The following is a 19,465-nucleotide window of genomic DNA, read 5'->3' as shown; positions in this document are numbered from 1 at the left end:
CTTAAAATTAAGAAAAATAATCCTTGACATTCAATCTCTATATCAAGATCTTCAGAAATACAAATATAAACTAAAACACAAGCTATATCACAATACACATGAGCTATAGCATAACTGCTTTGTTAACCATTTACACAAATCTGACTTGAGGAAAAGAAAGAGTACAAGAGTAAAATTTAAATTTAAAAACAAAAAGTTAAATAAAAAATTATAATAAAATAAAATTATTATTATTATTTTATGTGCACTGCCATGGGGTCCAAAGCCTCATCATGGGAGACCCAATTTATCCTCATAATCTGTCGTACCTCTCCTTGAACCCATTAATAGACAGCACTAACAACTGACTCTGGCAATCCATTCCATTCATTAACAACTCACCAAGTGAAAAATCTAGTCCTCATGTAACCTAACTAACCACACTTTTACTCAACTTCTAGGGATGACTTTTCTTGTTCTGCCCCATCTAGCCAAGTGAAACATTTCCCCCTGCATCAATCCTATAAAACTCTATAAGTAAATTAAATGTTTTTATCATATCCCCTCTTTTTTGCCTATCAACATACTTCCAGTCCATACATCCTCAATCAGTCCTCATAGGGAACATTCCACATACCACTCATCATCTTGGTTACTTGCCTCTGAATCCTCTCCACCACTTCATCTCCAAGATCCCTAGGAGCACAGGAATCCAGATATGGATGCAATGTATTAAGGTCTTATAAAGAGGAATAGCAACTTCCTTATCTTCTTGTGGGTTCTTCAATAGCCAAGTAATCTTATTAGCTACCTTACCAGTATATCCTCTAAACTTCAACTCTCTGTGTACCACCACCACCCCTATATCCCTAGCTTCATCTGTTTCTTGGAATATAGTTCCATTAATGTGATACACAGCTTGTATTAATCCCAAAATGCATAACTTGACATTTCTCCACATCAAATTGAATCCCATTATCTTTTGCCTATACTGACATCTTATTTAAATCGTCCTGCAAGCTCTCCTAGGGGGCTTGGAGATGAAGAAGTGATGGAGAGGATTCAGAGGTAAGTAACCAATATCATCATCATCAGCAAACAACTGAATATTTCCTTTCAGGTTATTTCTTATATCATTTATGTACAAATTAAACAGTGGTGGTCCTAGCACTAAACCCTGCAACACACCACTAGTCACCAGTTTTCACCTTGATTCTGCTCCTCTGTATACTACTTTTTGATATCTGTCCAGCAACCACTCTCTTATCCACATAGCCAGTGTCATATCCATCCTCATTTGTTCCAATTTGCATAACGAAGTTTCATGTAGTATTCTGTCAAATGCCTTTTTCAAAATCCAGTAAAATCTTTGTTTAACTATTTCCTTTATTCACTTTATCAACTCAGCTGTCACTATTATAAAAAGTTAGTTACTAAGGCATGACCGACCCTTAACAAAACCATATTGTCCCTCATACAGTATCATATTCTTATCCATCCATTTGACCAATTTTCCAGTACTTTTACAACTCCTGAGATACTGATTGATCTGTAATTTGCTATTTCAGTCTTAGAATCTCCTTATGCAAGGGAATTATTTTGCCCTCAAATTAAAAAGCCTAGTTAAAGTCATTGCCAGTTCCCTTGCACATTATTGCAATACCCAAGCTGATATTCTGTCTAATCCCACAGCTGTATTTACATTGAAATTCTACAATATCATAAGATCCTCCAATTCATCCCCTCTCTGATCCCACATCAGTCTCTGTAACTCAATTATCTTATCTTCTTCCATCACCTCATGATCATCAGCACTCATCAAAGTTATTCTTCCATAGTCATTCTTCTTCTTCTTAGTTGTCACATAACAAAAGAACTCTTGTGAATTTCCTTAGGCCGCCTGCTTAGCTGGATTTTTCTTGTAATCTGATTTTTCCTTCCTTACCATGCTGGTCACCTTTCTCCTTATATACCCTCCACAGCATTTTCTTCTTCTGCAGCTCATGCTTAATGATATTACTCATCTATCTAACTCCTACTTAATTAACTCTCCTTACCTTAGGTATGCAATTTAATATTGCTTCCTCTAGATGTCCCTTAACTATTTCCCACACACTACTAATATCCTTCCCTTGCAGGGTTTTATTCCATGACACAGCTTTGAGCTTCCTCCTAAGCCTGCCATAATGCTGCTTTGTAGTTCCACACATATGTAACTTCTTGACAGAATATTCCTCATTTTTTACAATCTCCCAGTCAAGACCGCATGGTCATTTTCCTCAATCAGAGGCAATGTGGTAACTGATCCTGTGACCAGGCACAATACTCTCACTCAAAGTATTCTCCATTACATGCTGCCTCTAATTATCTCTTAGTAAATGTATAAATTCCATTTCTTTCCTGCAATATGATCTTTCTTCCTTTCTTCCAGTCTTTATCTCCATAGTTGAAGTCTCCTATAATAGTCACTCGACCTGCACTCATACTAATTTGCAAATGCATATCTTCCAACTCTCTCTGGAACCTTCCAGGCCTATAATAACAACCAACTGTATATTTTGTCTTACTGGCTTTTATCTCACATCAGACTGCTTCAAATGAACAGAGACCCTCCTGCCTATCTGCTATTCTTTTTAGCTACAATTCATCCACTATTATCAGCAGTATCCTCCCCCCCCATCCTATCTTCACTATCTTCCTCTAAAAATACTAAACTCTTCAAATTCTATCCCCGTAACTACATCATCTAATGTTAGCCAAGTCTCACTAATGTCCATAACTTTTGCTGAGGTTGCATTAACCAATGCCAAAAACTTCCCCTCTCCTTGTTCCTGATACTTCTGGCATTAGTATATATATAAATTGCAGCATCCCTTTAAGACTCCAATCACCTTTATTTCCCGAATTGACTACCCTATTCAATATTTTTGCTTGAGAGACTAGTTTCTGCATTTTGGTCATTCTCACACTCACTTGCCTCTTTGGATGCCTTCACACATATTCACCTGTATTCACCCTAATTGTTTAAATTTTCCTGAATATGCATTTCAGCATGCTTGGTGAACAAAGCTCTCTCTTGACATCTAACCATTTAGATGCAGTCTGTCAGCATTATAGAAATCCTTCTTTCCATCAAACACAGACCACAGATCCACAAATCCTACATCATTCCTTTTGCACAAACTATGTATTGATTCATTTGCTTATTCTCACTTGCTTATCCTCACTCACAATCTCTTGCATATTGGTACTCATACTCCCTTGCTTAGAGAGAACATCCACTTGGACTTTCTTGCTCACCATTCTGCCACCCAGAACCTCCTTCTCTTCATTCTCTTTCCATTATTTTTTTTTCTTACCTATGGTTCATTGTTCTTATTCATAGAAACATTAGTTTCTATGAATCTCTAAGTTATCGATCTTTCTACAAACTCACTCTCAATATGCACATTTACAACATTTCCCAAAGCACACATCCAGTCCTGACATTGCACTGTCCTCAAAAAATCCACAACACTTATGTTTGAGTTCAGATAATCAACTAAACTGATCATCTGAATATTACACCTTAGGTTAAGGTGTAATATTCAGATACTATTTCCCACACACTACTAATATCCTTCCCTTGCAGGGTTTATTCCATGACACAGCTTTGTGCTTCCTCCTAAGCCTGCCATAATCCTGCTTTGTAGTTCCACATATATAACTTCTTGACAGAATATTCCTCATTTTTTACAATCTCCCAGTCAAGACTGCATCATTTAACATCAAATAAAATCCTATAAGCACAATGTCTGTTAACTTAAGTTTTACTGCATATTGATCATTCAAATGTTAACCCCACCCATATCTTAGCATCTGGTTATTCCAAAACTCTCTCCCAAAACCTAGAAAGGGTTGGATGTCATGTAACTTATTGTGAGTAATATTTTAAAGTGCTCTGCATTCTGATGCTCTAATTTTTCTCACATTATATTTATTTTAAGCAGTTTACATGTGTAGTAAAATATACAAGGTTCAGCAATGACTTCCATGAGCATGGCACTTTTTTTTCCAAATAAAAAAAGATATGTTAATGGTGACAAGTAATCTGAAGATGAGAAACATGATGAAATTTGTTATGCTGATATTTTAACTTTTAATCAAATACAAACAAAAAAATAAATAAATAAATGTATTTTAAAATTTTGCATTGATTAAAATTTTTACATATGTGTGCTGTAAATAAACTTCTAAATATTAATAATTTTCAGTCTAGTAAGCGATGTATGATAATAACTGGTCCAAATATGGGAGGCAAAAGTTCTTATATTCGTCAGGTTGCACTAATAGTTGTGCTGGCACATGTTGGATCATATGTTCCTGCAGAATCTGCATTTATTTCTATATGTGATGCAGTATACATTAGGTGAGTCAGTATATAATTCTCTGATGTTTGAAATTTTAAATGTTTATTTTCATTAGTATTTATCAGCTCCCTGCAAGTAATAATTATAATAATACTGTGTCTTATTTTGTTTTGGGAGATTCTGAAGACACTGTCGATATCATTATGCCAAAAAATAAAAAAGATTAGAGTTAGTTTAAGAAGAGAAATATTATCTGGTTTAGAAATTGGAATATTATCAATGGAGTTATTGAAGTTAGGTGAAAATTGCCAATCTCAAAATGAATTTAATAAACTTAGCACAATCTAATTCACTTATCTGTTTTAGTAATTCAGGCACATGAAAAACAAAATATTTTGTTGCTTTCTTTTGTAGGATGGGAGCAGCAGATGACATCCAACATAAAAGAAGTACTTTCTTAGTGGAAATGCAAGAAACTGCAGAGATCCTGAATCTTGCTACTCAGAATTCTCTTGTAATTCTTGATGAACTTGGAAGGGGTACAAGTACATATGATGGCATGGGAATTGCTTATGCTTCTTTGGATCACTTAATTACAAAGGTAAGGAAACAGTCTAATGATATGTTGAAATCATACACAAGAATATGTTCATAACTTTAAAGGAGAATTTTTATTAAGATTTGAATACTTTTTATTCCCCTCTGGGATACTTTATTAAGAAAAATATGATTTGTCGGTTATGTGAATGCAGGGTATTTCATCATATCCAAATCATAATGGTAATGTTATTTTGTTTATAATTGCTGCATTTATTATTATTATTATACCCAAGACCCCCTGAAGTCGAAGCCTCATTGCAGGAGGCTTTGTCATGCACATAGCTCATCATCATCATATTCAGAGCCTTAAAAACATTCAAATTCTCTGCAGATTCTCAGCCAGTGCATTCCAATCATTCACAACTCTCCATGCAAAAAATCTGATTCTCACTCCCTTGCTCCCATCTTCTTCATACAGCTTCCAGGGATGACCTCTTGTTCTTCCCCAATCTCCTACCATTTTATGAAAAACCTCTTCAATGTTAATCCTATAACAATCCCTTACTAACTTTATGTCTATGATATCATCCTTCTTATCCTCCAATCCACGACTGCAAATTGCATCATCTCAACCTTTCTTCATATTCAACATTCCATAGATCAGAAACTATTTTGGTCAATTGCCTCTGGATCCTTTCCAGCATCTCTTCATCCTTTTGAAAACCGGTGACCAAATCTGTGTACAGTAGTCCATATGTGGCCTAATCAGAACCTTATACAATGGAACCATACTTCTACAAATCAGTGTCCTCTGCATCATTCCCAAATTTTGTTGTGTTGTCCTCCAATCTTGATAATATGTCCACTAAATTTCAGATCCATATCCAACATCACTCCGAGATCTCTTATTTCCTCCACCTCCAACAATATATCTCCACCAAGAGTAAATTCTGCATCCCAATTTTGTTTTCCAAATTTTAAAACCTTACATTTTGCAGTGTTGAACTAGCATCCCCACTCCTGTGCCCATTCACTCAGTCTATTCAAATCTTGTAAGGCTACAACAGCTACTCTACTCCTCATTGTTCTTCTCAACTTTGCATCATCTGTAAAACACTGAATATCTCCATTTAAATCCTCCACAATAGCATTAGCATACAGGTTAAACTGCAGTGGTCCTAAAACAGATCCCCTGTGGTACACCACTAGTGACTTCCGGGATATTACTCCCCCATACACAATTTGCTGATACCTCTCAGATAGCCACTCTCTAATCCAATGCACTAGTCTAATATTCAACCTCATCTACTCTAATAACTATAACACTTTTTTTTGAAGGTTAGTCAAGTGAGTTTTAATTTATCTTCCTACATGTTTTGCCGATTTTTGCTATCGGCATCTTCAGGGAATACAATTGGTAAGCTACATGAAGGTAACAGATTAGGTTTTTAACTGACAGTTCTAATTCATACAAAATTAGTATTGTGCGAGACAATGCACGTGTCTTGGGAACATGATTTATTTGTTGCGAGACATAATGTAATTGGTGTGAAAGTTCATTTTTTTTGATGTTTAGTGATCTGATTAAAGCTTTCCAAATTTCCGTTAGGATTAGACCTTGATTCTTATTTAGGTTTCTTGTTAAACAGGCGACCGTAGCAGCCTCCTTGAAGGTTCTGGAATGGTAGTTCCCTTCTATATAAGGCATATGACTCTTGTCCCACTCAATGAGATGGTTGGTAGAGGCAAAATGGCAAAAAAGGCCTGAAATATCTTGTCTGTTGTTTCTGACATATCCTACATGTTCTTTCTGTCTCGTTTTGAAGCTTCTAGAGGTCTGACCAATGTAACAGACACCACAGGAGCAAGGTATGTTATATACTCCTGAGTACTTGTAGAATGGATGAGGGTCTTTCGGTGATCTTAAAAATTTCCAAATAGTATTGACCGGCTTGAATGCTACTCTAATATCGTGTGGTTTTAGAAGGATAGCCAATTTTTTGGAAATGCTGCTGACAAATGGAACAGTTATAGTACTGATGTATTGGGTGTCATCACGTTGTCTTTGTGGTATATCCGAAAAGAGAATCTTGTTGCAGAGTCTTTTTGGATAACCATTTAAGGATAGCTCTCTGGATATTGTAGTTAATTCTTTTTGTAAGTCATCTTGGTCTGTTGTGTGATGTATAGCTCTTTTCTTAAGCATATGGATAACGCTAAGTTTCCGGGATATAATGTGACGAGTTGAAATGGAGGTAACGTCCAGTATTTGTATGTTTTCTATACACAGACAGGTTGATACTGTTATTGGTTTGTTTCTTTATTAGGATGCCTAGGAATGGAAGTTTTTCATCTTTTTCAATTTCTAATGTGAATTTGATGGTATGGTGGAAACTATTGATTTGGTTGAGATAATCCATTAGTTCTTCTTTTGTGTGATTCCAAATGATAAAGATGTCATCAACATATCGGTACCTTACAGTTATACATGCCATGGCAATGAACCAATCAATCTTTCAAATAGTTCCACTGCCTAAAGAAGGTTCCAAGACTGCTGTTGAAAATTACTAGCCGATCAGTATATCAGGAATTGTTGTCAAGGTCTTAGAGAAAATAGTCAAGAGGAAAATACTAGATTGGATAGATGAAAATGGGATACTGTATGGGGGACAGCATGGTTTTGTGAAGGGTAGATCATGCCTCAGTAACTTGCTCACATTCTATAACACTGTGATGGCTGAAGTAAATAAGGGTAATGGGTTTACAGTGATTCTACTGGACCTTGCTAAAGTCTTTGATAGGATACCACATGGAATTCTAATCAGTAAACTGCAGCATATAAGAATGGATATAGGGTTGGTGAGATGCATAGGAGGGTGGTTGATGGAGAGATATCAGAGAGTGGTTTATTCAGGAGTAGAGTCTAAAAGATGGCCTGTGACTAGTGGTGTGCCGCAGGGCTCTGTTCTTGGACCATTACTGTTTAATTTGTTCATTAACGACATAGGAAAGGATCTGAGAGGAACCGTGCATCTGTTTGCAGATGATGCAAAGTTAGGTAGAGCAATAGTGAATGCTCAGGATGTCAAAATTTTGCAGGATGATTTTGGAGGACTGGGCTAAAGAGAATGGATGTCAATTTAATGTGGAAAAATGTAAGGTTTTGCATTTTGGGGTGAAACGATTAGCAGCAGTATATCACATTGGTGGAACCGTACTCCAGGAGATTGATGAGGCCAGGGATTTGGGAGTGTTGGTGGATAGGAAGTTGAATTTTAGGGGGGAACATTGCAAAAGTGGCTAAATCAGCTCATCAAATCACTTGGTTGCTGAAAAACACTTTAACGAGCAGAGACAAACAGGTTATTGTTCCTCTGTATCAAGCCTTGATAAGACCCCATCTAGACTACTGTGCCCAGATATGGGCACCAGGGTTTCTTCTCAATGGGGAGGAGGTGGAGAGGATCCAGAGACAAGTGACCAAGATAATAGCAGGACTATGGAATGAACCTTATGAGAACAGGTTGAAGATTTGTGGGCTGCAGAAATTGGTTGATAGGCAGAAAAGGGGGTGATATGATTGAAGACATTCAAATTAAAGAATGGTTTCTATAAGATTAATTCAGAAGATATTTTTGAGAATAGGAAAGGAAGTTTGGTAAGAGCGTGGTTAGCAAGGGCATTAGAGCTAGGTTTTTTACTTGGAGTGTGGTAAATGAGTGGAATAAGCTACCAGAGTCTGTTGTGGGTGCCATGTCTGTAAATGAGTTCAAGGTGAGGTATGATAGATACTGTGTGAATGTTGAATAGTTGTTCTTGACATGATGTTAGGCCTCCCTTGATGAGTCTAAGAACTCCTTGGAGCTGCCCGAAATAATAATAATAATATTTTTGTTTTATCCATGTATATGAGAACAATAATTTGCATGTAACATAGCATAATGACCAGGCTTATGGTATAGAAAGCAGATGACTTCACATCAAGTTGTTCTTTGCATAATGCACAGTACACACCTCTTTTTTTTTTTTTCAGTCATGTATAATATCATGCATTGTTGAGGTGCATAGAAAGATGTTGAGAATTATCAGAAACCCAGAGAGAGAGAGAGAGAGAGAGAGAATGGGAGGGAATTAGAATATGATGGTAGAAAAGGAAATGGCGGGAAAACTCCCCCTTTTGTTACATTTTTTTTTATTGGTCTATTCATTTTATCCGAAGGCCCATTGCAAATTACTAGGTTATTCCATATAAAATCATCAAGCTAAAAATTAAATTGAAGCCCGTTAATTTTGCATTTTGATGAAAGTGAGTTATTTGGTTACGTTTTCCTTTAAATGAAAGAAAATATTTTTTTTAGATTTTTCATAGCATCCTATTAATTATGGCAGCAATTTTGATTCAGTGGATTCATAAAATGTTTACTTGTGAAAGGTTTTACAATTAATCACATACAATTAATTAATAAGATTAATCACAGCTTATTTCCAGATTGTCCAATTTCCGATTTTTTACTACAATCCAATTTAATGCTTAAGATGTGTATTTTTTGATATCTCATTTGTCTTTTGAGATAAACTGCGATTCACATTGAAGTTTCTAGAACAAAAATTATATAGAAACTGGAATGCAAATAAATAATTTACTGATTAAAATTTAATTATTTATAAACCTATGTTATTCTAGCTCAAACTACTATTAGCAGAGGCACTTTAACAATACACAGTCAGTGAAGACACAATGAAATGACCTCAAGAACAAAGAGAGTCATGTGCATGGAGGGCAATGGTGGTCTGCTTTGTGGTAATTTGTTATTAATGCTGAAGAGTAGATAGGATGGTGCACCAAAAACTGTGCAAGATCATACCATCAGTTCTGATGCAATTACCAAGTTCTTTAGAATTTTTGTAGCTTCGAGGAACGTTCTCTCTCTGATTTAAACTGGGATTTGTGAAGTACCATTTAATGAAATTAGCTTCCTCCAAGTGTTATTGTCTAATGGAACATCGAAGCTCACTAAGTGATCGTTCTTCTCTAATTGAAGGTTCCATATAGTGGCTTTAAAGTGTGTGGAGTATTTTTTTTTTATATTGTTGTGTCTGGATGCTAAGAGTTGGCCAGTTCATAGTTTGGGACAATTTATGGCATCCATGATGGGATGCTATGGAACTCTAGGTTTGTGAATTTTAGGTGGCCTGCTCAGTCTAGGCATGTGTGTGTGGATAAATGTAGGGTAAAGATATGATTTATGTACAGGCTTGCTTAGGAGGTGGGGGGCTACCTAAGACATTAAGACTACCACTACCCAGTTCATAGTTTGGGACAAGTTAGCCAGTTCAGTTTGGGACAATTCATGGCATCCATGATGGGATGCTATGGAACTCTAGGTTTGTGAATCTTAGGTGGCCTGCTCAGTCTAGGCATGTGTGTGTGGATAAATGTAGGGTAAAGATATGATTTATGTACAGGCTTGCTTAGGGGTGGGGGGGCTACCTAAGACATTAAGACTATCACTACCTTACTTGGAGCAGCAGTCTCTACTCACTTTACTCCAATAAAATGGATACAACAGAAAAACCCTTACCAGCTCCTTAAAAAGAACACCCAACCCCAACCAGATTACACACACACCATAACTTTACCTACATCAGGGGTAATTTTGCCTTTTGAAAATTAAGTGTAATCTGCTTAGTGCATCTTTTAGCATAATAGTACATCCAAAAAATTTTTTTGAATCATGAATAGTATGCCATGTGGCAATAGCAAATGGGAGAGTAAAAAATAAATGAGTGAATATGAATGCTTAAAAAGAAAAAAAATAACATTTATATACAGATACATAGAGTATCAAACAAATATCAAACATATTAATCAGAGAAACCTGTAATGTAATTTAATTTCTTTTTTTATAGTTCACTCTTTCATTTAATATTTAAGAGAAAGAATAGCATTTGGATAATTAACTAAAATGATAAAATAATATTGTCATTTTTTTTTATGTGGCTCCCATCCACAAAAGATTTTTGTAAACCTATAGTACATTTGTACAATGGGTAGGCTAAGTATTCATTTTATATTTTTATTAATTATATATATTTTTTATTCTATTGTTTACACGGTCAGGAAAACCTTGCTCTAGAAACCAAACATGGAACTTCAGGTCTCCAATAAGCAGAGCAGTGATCTCACACCAAACATTGAAATTCATCTTCCACTTAAAGACAATCATGAACATCCATGATCATGGCAAAGGATTCAAATTACAGTCTGGTGGTTGTAGAGTAGATATGCTAACCACTTGACCAACCAGACTCTATAGGGATTATTGTTATAAGGGTGACTGGGGGTTTTATGGCTCTAGTCTGGTTTAAAAATTAGTATAGTAATAATTTATTCAAGAAAAGACTAGAATATAAACAGGAATTATAAATTACATTGACCTTATCTGGCTCTGCACTCTCTACGCAAACAACAGTTTCTCCAAATATCCAACATCAAACCATTGAAATGCAACCCATTAACCTTAAACTATTCCATCTCCCTTTATTTTCACCCCATAGAGTCACAAGCTGGACACACCCTTTGCTTCTATTAATAGGGTGCACCATGAGAAAGTGAGGATTGGGCATTAAGTCAGAAGCCTTTTTGGTTCTCCACATTCCTAAAAGACTATGGCTATGTAATGGTCTCCTGCGAGTTAAGATTTGACACTTCAGTAACATCAGCCCTTACACACTCACACTCACGCTGATACAGCCGGTCTTATTTAGATTAGGCTGATCAATCAGAACTTCAGTTCTCTCTCTTAATACAATCTTTCTAATAAAAAATGACTTTTTTTTATATAGCACTTTAGTCTCTTCTAATGAACTGTGCATCTGGTAAATAGTGATCTGAACTGCTTAGAGGACAAACAGTAACCACAGTACATGTAAGAGGACAAGACCAAGAGTGAGTGCTTAGTGAATGAGTAGAGTTATCTGTTATTCTAGTAAGCATGTGAACAATGAAAAGATCACTGGTGTTAACAAATGCCTTGATATATCTTCTTCCTGCTGGATTAGTGGTGGGAAGAGCACAGCCAGTTGGAGTTTTGAATATTATACTCTCTAATGAAGCTAACTTAATTATCAGGAACATTAAACTGGAGAAATACAAAAAAACATGAAATGTAAAATTGTGGATTGCATCAGGAAAGCAATAGAGACAGCAAATGAACTTGATAGACTGGAGTAGAGAGATTTTTAACCAAAGAAATCAAAAAGAGGAGATTTTAAAAACAAATTGTTCATCTTCATCTTGTCCATCTCTCAAATGTAAAAAATTGATATTATTTAATAATATAAATTTAATGATGATGATGATAATAATAATATTATTATTATAATATAATAATATTATAATTTATAATAATAATAATAATATTATTATTATTATTATTATAAATTAAAGATGCCAAGAAATTATATTCTTGGTTTAATGTTTAATCCTTTATCCAAGTGTAAGCAAACAATATTTGTACCTGAAGTAATTTCAGGACTGGGCAACTCATATATAGAGGCTAATGACTTCACTATACTTACCTTAATATCCCATAATGCAAAGCACAACCTCCAACATATTATTATTATTATTGTTATCTTGGATCTCCAGGGAGTCAAGGACTCACTGAAAGAGGCCATGCATCACCCACACCAGCTCTCATACCTTCCCTTAAACTCATTCATACTAGATTCACTTACCACTTCAACAAGCACACTGTTCCACTCACTCATTGTTCTGTGAGAGAAAATCTAGTTACTCCTTTCTTAATTGTGCATAAACTTAACTTCCATGGATGCCCCCATGTTCTCTTCCAACTTTCCATGTAAAAAAATTTCATCTGACAATATCCTATAACCAGTGGTGAGTTATAAGGGGCTCATGGGGGCTTAAATTTTTCTTAAATTTGTGAGCTCCTTATTCTTCTTGTTTACTTTTTTATTTTTTCAAAAAAAAATTCTTTTTTGAAACATATTAAAAACCACCTTACCGGCCATTATGGATCAAATACGCATCCTCATACGCTTCGTATCCATCATATATTTTAATGTAATATCACTGGTATTAAAATTTTAATATGCACTCGTATCTATGCACTCGTACCTTGATGTCTATAGATGTCTTGGCCAGTAGTTAAGTGACAAACTCATACAGTAACCTAACAAAAATTAGTCTATTCAGCCTAATGTATAGATCAGCCTAATGTATAGCCTAATGTATAGATCATGATGGCCAAAAGCCGGCCCACAGGCCACATGTTGCCCGTAACGTGATTTTGTGCGGCCCCCGGCAGGATAAAAACTATATTAAATTATATGTATTATTAATTTAGCTATTAGTTTCGAGCTATTTAGCTATTAGTCATCATTGAAAATCGACTTTGATGAACTTGTTGCTGCATATGAACATCCACAGTGTTCTCATTAAGTTGTGTTACATATAAAAAAACAAGAAATATATAATTAAATTTGATTTAACAACTTATATTTAAATCAATCAAGTATTTTATATTGTTCTCCCAGTAGTAAAATGATTTAACAAATATAGTAATTCAATACATATAACTATTGCCTTGATAAAAATGCAGAGTTTATTTTTATTTCCGGTAAGTTCTGTCTAAAAGTGTGCGGCCTGTGATGCTACCACTCAACATATATTGGCCCTCGTATAGAATGAAGTTGGCCATGCCTGATATAGATTATTTGGAATTATCGTTTCAACTCCTCTATAACGAATGTGCTCAAGTTTGAAAATAAAATAAGTGCATGTGCTATCATTAACCTTCTCCCTTCTGGTAGCCAATCGGATGGTAAAACCAATAGCCAATCAAATGTTTTATAAAAGATTATAAAAGATTTCATTCTTATTATATTTTGATAGTTAAAAAATGTTTTTCTTATGTAAGATAAATTAACACGGTTAATTGTGTGCAAATATTTCATGTTTAGATCATGAAATATTTGTTTAAAAATAATAGCCTTTAGAGGTTGATTGTCCTCTTATACTTTTTGATTTGAATTTGTACACAAGCTGTATTAATAAAGGTTTTGGTGTGAAATACAGCTTTTTTTTTTTTTTCCTCCACAATGCGAGCCCTTTGTTAAAATTTCCATAGCTCACCACTGCCTATAACACTCTTTCAGAAGTTTATACACCTCTGTCACCCTTCTTTCTCCTAGTTACCAGGGTCTGCATTCCACAAGCTCTCAATCTATCCTCACAATCTACATTCCATAATTCTGATATAATTTTTGTAACTCTCTGCACCTTTTTGATAGGTCTTTTATCCCCTCCTAATCCATGAGACCAAATCTGTACACAGTAGTCTAGGTGCAGTCATATCAAGGTCTTGTAAAAAGCCAAAACGACTTCCTTATCCTTACATGTCAATGTTCATTTTGACATTGCAATTATGTTTTGACATTGTAATTGCAAGAAATTGCAATTTGACATTGCAGTCATAATCAGTTAACATAATATGCCATTAAATATCTCATCATGTCAAAGTGCATAACTTTATATTCATTGACATTGAAATGGCAGTCATCATTTGCCCACATTTCCAGCCTATTCAAATCATTATGTTGGAGCTTAATGGATTGTATACAGCACTCAGAAAGTTTTAGAAACAGAATTTAATTCTTAACAGAAATAATCGGCTACTATCCACCTGGAGGAACATAAGTCATACATTTACAAGCACAACTATGGTCAGTTAGGCGTGGCTGACCATGTCTTGGATACAACCCACAGGATCTCATGGAAAAAAAACCACCATGCTTAACCACAGTAAATTCAAAAGAGAAAGACTATTCTTAGAATCAGCAGCAGCTCTAAGGAATCAACCAAATCTTAACAAATATGGTTGCATTAAGCCTCCTAAGATTTGGGAAACGCTTATCACCAGATGTCCCACTTTACATTCCAGGCCACCTACAACCGTCCTTAGAGGGCGCTCCACCTGGATAGGGCTTTATTGTCTCCCACGTGGTTGAGCTTACTATTGTTTGTTATTTATTTTTATGTTACATTCGTTTTTTTGTAATCCCTGAAGATGTCTCATTGACTGAGACGAAATATAAGAAGAATTAAATTCTGTTTTTTTTAATCCTTTCTGAGTGCTATATACAATCCATTAAGCCTCCAACATGATGTTCTCACAGCACTTAAGCCTCTACACACGTATTCAAATCATTCTGTAAATGCTATAGAATCAGCCTTGTTGAGGTTTGGCCAATGTAGAAAGTCTTCAAGTTATTTACTTTTAAAGGCATTTTCACTGTGAACAGTCATTCCATGAACCTTCTTGCAACCCTCTTATATGCATTGCCTCTACAACTCCTCGCCATGTAAGTCAAGGCTGTCCTCTCTTCCATCTTCCTGGTGGTGACCAGTTTTTTGCTCGCCTGGGCCATCTCTCCTGTGACATTCATTGAACATATCCATACCACTGTAAAGATCAACGTTCTAGGTGACTCATCACATATTCTTGCTTTCCAGTAATAGGCCTAATGGCCAGTTACAGTCTCTTCCCATCTTTTCAAAGACCATCGTCTATTCCTTCCCCTAGAGGTTGATATCTCTGTATTCTCTCTGGAGAGTCTTTCTTCACTCATTCTTTCTGTATGTTGTCTCAATCTCTCTATAAAGATCGATGTAGTCTAAGGCAAATATCACCTCAAGTTCCTTTAAGAAATCACTATTTCTTTTGAATTGTAGTCTACTGTATCCAGCTGTTTTGCACAGAAATCTCATTTCAGAGCTTATCAGTCCTTTTTCTGTCTGCTTGAGTGTCTAGGCTTCTGAACCATATGTTAGGATAGGTCTTGCTATTGAGTTATGGATTCTTATTCTTGTTTTCTTATTAAATTTGAATTGAATATCTGATTAATGGTTTTTGTTATTCCTATATAATTGGTTATTTTATGTTGTCTTTCTCTCTTTCATAAGATAAGTACTAGTCTAGATATTTGAATGCATTAACCTGTTTTATAATATCATTGTTGATGCAAATTTTGCATCTAAATGGGCCTCGGCCTTTAAATGCCATGAACTTTGGTTTTGGAAGTGGAAATTTCCATGTTGTATGTTTTTGCTATTTCATTTAATGAAAAGGCTGCTCGATGTAGTGAATCTTTGTTATCTTCAGTTAGAACCTGTTCATCGGCAAATAAAATTGTATTGATGTTGGTGCATCCATTTATCTGAATGTCAAAACTGGTTTTTCCCTCCTCTCTCTTATAATATTATTAATATAAATATTAAAGAGGAGTGGCAATGAACTACATCCTTGTTGGACACCTGCATTTATGTTCTGTGATTCAGATTTTTGTGCACCTGTCTTTATTTTAATTTGGTTATTGTTACACACACACACACACACACACACACACACACACACACACAACTCTAATCAGTAAACTGTATATATATTGAAAATTGCTTTAATTAACTGGTTAGGAATGTTGTCATCTCTTAAAATTTCCAGTAGCTTATTATGATTGACTTTATCAAAAGCCATTTTATAATTCATGAATAATATATGGGTCTCTAAATTGAATTCTCTTCTTTTTTTCTATTAGAAGCTTTAGAGTGAAAAAGGCATTAGTGCCGGATCTGCCTTTACAGAAACCGTTTTGTTCTTTTCAAAAAATATTTTCATAATATTTGTTTAATTTAGTCTTTACGAGACTTTAATATGTTTTATATCTGGTATTTAAAAGGCTTATGCCTCTATAGTTTTGACATTCAAATAGGAATGGGACAAATCGGCTTCTGCAATTCATGTATACAAATGGCAGAAGTATTAGGAACAAGAAGGAAGAATTTTTGGCCTTGGTTGGCACTTCCAGACCACAGGTTATTGGCATTAGTGAAACATGGCTGACAGAAGATGACACAGCTAGTGGGATTGAATGTGAGGGGTATGGTGTGTTCAGGAGTGACAGGAAAAATAAAATGGGGGAAGGAGTATTTTTGATGATAACTGATGAGCTACAGCCAAGAAGAATAGAAGTGGAACTGCAGGATAGAGATTTGAGGCTATTTGATGTGAGATTGAAACTAGCAGAACTAAATATACAGTTGGGGGCTGCTATAGACCAGGTGATGGAATAGATGGTGGAAAGTGTATGCATAAGCAAATAGAAGAAATGAGCAGAAGGAGGGTAATTATTATGGGAGATTTCAACTATAGTAACATTGATTGGAAGGAGGAGAGGACACATGGGAGGAAGGAATTTATGGGTTATTAAGGGATAACTATCTGCAACAGCATGTAATGGAAAATACTAGGGGTCAGAGAGTGCTTGACCTGGTAATTGCATCTGAGAATTTGGCTGTAACGAATATGACCACGTTGCCACCAATCGGTGAGAGTGATCATAGGGTCTTGACTTGGGAGGTGACTAAAGGTATGGAATTTACAATTAAGACAGGGTATATATGGAATTATCGGGCTGGTAAGTATGACAAGCTTAGGAAATTGATTGGTTCATTGCCATGGCATGTACAACTGCAAAGGCTAGAAGTTGATAGTGCATGGGAGGCGGTTAAGAAGTGTTTGCATGAAGCAATGGCTGACTGCATACTTAGAGTTCGAATAATAAATCAAGTAGGGGTTAAATGGATGAATAACACCATTAAGCTTTAGCTGCAAAAAAAGAAACAACTATGGAGGGAATTTAAGGAGAAAGGTGACCTTGCAGGCACATGAACGGTATAAAGCGCAGGCCAGAAGGGTAACGAGTGTGGCAAGAAAAGCAAAATAGATTACGAAAGAACATTGGCCATGCAGGCTAAAGAGAATTCTAAACAGTTTTTTCGATATGTTGCAAGTAAAAGAAAAAATGTATATAGCAGAATGATTTTAAAGAATGACGATGGTAGGGAGGTAACCGTATCAGTTGATATAGTTGAATTACTGAGCGAGCACTTTGCAAGAATATATCTTCCAGGTGGTGACATTGCAGAAATGAATGAACCAATAGATTATACGGGAATTGTGGTGAATGAAGTGGAGGTGAATAGTCTATTGCAAAACCTCAACGTCAATACATCTGCGGGATTGGATGGTATACCAGCTCATGTCGTATGTGAAGCGGCTAAAGAATTGTCAGTACCCTTGACCATTTTGTTTAATTTGAGTATAGGGGTTGGGTTAGTCTCGAGAGGGTGGAAAGAGGGGAAAATAGTTCCACTGCATAATGGAGGTTCCAAGACTGCTGTTGTAAATTACCGACCAATTAGCATATCAGGAATCATTGTCAAGGTCTTGGAGAAATTAGTCAAGAGAAGAATACAGGATTGGATAGATGAAAATGGGGGACAACATGGTTTTGTGAAGGGTAGATCATGCCTCAGTAACTTGCTCACGTTCTATAACACAGTGACGGCTGAACTGGATAAGAGTAATGGGTTTAGAGTGATTCTACTGGACCTTGCCAAGGCCTTTGACAGGATACCACATGGAACTCTAATCAGTAAACTGGAGCAGATGGGGATGGATATAGGGTTGGTGAGATGGATAAGAGTGTCGTTGATGGAGAAATACCAGAGAGTGGTTTATTCAGGAGTGGAGTCCAAACGACGGCTTGTGACCAGTGGTGTGCCGCAGGGTTCGGTTCTTGGACCACTACTTTTCAATTTCTCCATTAACGATTTAGGAAAGGATCTGAGAGGAAGTGTTCACTTGTTTGCTGATGATGCAAAGTTGGGTACAACTATTGTGATTGCACAGGATGTCAAAATTTTGCAGGATGATTTGGATAGTTTGGAGGACTGGGCTAAGGAGAATGGATGTCAATTTAATGTGGCAAAGTGTAAGGTTATGCATTTTGGAGTAAAAAGATTAGCAGCAGTATATCACATTGGTGGAACCGTACTCCAGGAGATTGATGAGACCAGGGATTTGGAAGTGTTGGTGGATAGGGAGTTGAAGTTTAGGGGGGCACATTGCAAAAGTGGCTAAATCAGCTCATCAAATCACTTGGTTGCTGAAAAACACTTTAACGGGCAGAGACAAACAGGTTATTGTTCCCCTCTATCGAGCCTTGATAAGACCCCATCTAAACTACTGTGCCCAGGTATGGGTGCCAGGGTTTTTTCATGATGGGGAGGAGGTGGAGAGGATCCAGAGACAAGTGACCAAGATGATAGCAGGTCTGTGGAATGAACCTTATGAGAACAGGTTGAAGATTTGTGGGTTGCAAAAATTGGTTGATAGGTGGAAAAGGGGGTGATATGATTGAGACATTCAAATTATTGAATGGTTTCAATAGGATTAATCCAGAAGATATTTTTGAGAATAGAACTGGTGGTGGGAAGACTTAGGGCCATACATGGAAGCTGTGCAAGAATGTGGCTAGCAGGGGTGTTAGAGCTGGGTTTTTTTACTTGGTGAGTGGTGAATGAGTGAAATAAGCTGCCAGAGTCTGTTGTGGGTGCTATGACCGTGGATGAGTTCAAGACGGGGTATGATAGCTAGTGTGTGAATGTCGAATAGTTGTTCTTGACATGATGTTAGAGCTTCCCTCGATGAGTCTTTCGACTCCTTGGA

General features: G+C 36.2%; 1 protein-coding gene across 1 annotated transcript in view; it reads left to right on the top strand.

The window, feature by feature from the left end:
• LOC150092964 (DNA mismatch repair protein Msh3-like) overlaps nt 1-19,465 on the top strand; it is a 209,898-nt gene that overhangs the window by 133,741 nt on the left and 56,692 nt on the right. The window contains exons 16-17 of the mRNA XM_090414114.1: nt 4,233-4,387; nt 4,743-4,929. Coding sequence (XP_090270240.1) covers nt 4,233-4,387; nt 4,743-4,929 — 342 coding nt within the window. The remainder of the gene's footprint in view (nt 1-4,232; nt 4,388-4,742; nt 4,930-19,465) is intronic.

This window comes from Typopeltis vanoorti, chromosome 24, assembly GCF_054136105.1.
Source record: "Typopeltis vanoorti isolate ZY-2024b chromosome 24, IOZ_Tvanoo_1.0, whole genome shotgun sequence".
Classification (NCBI taxonomy): Eukaryota; Metazoa; Arthropoda; class Arachnida; order Uropygi; family Thelyphonidae; genus Typopeltis; species Typopeltis vanoorti.
This window is presented reverse-complemented; position numbering and strand designations above follow the sequence as displayed.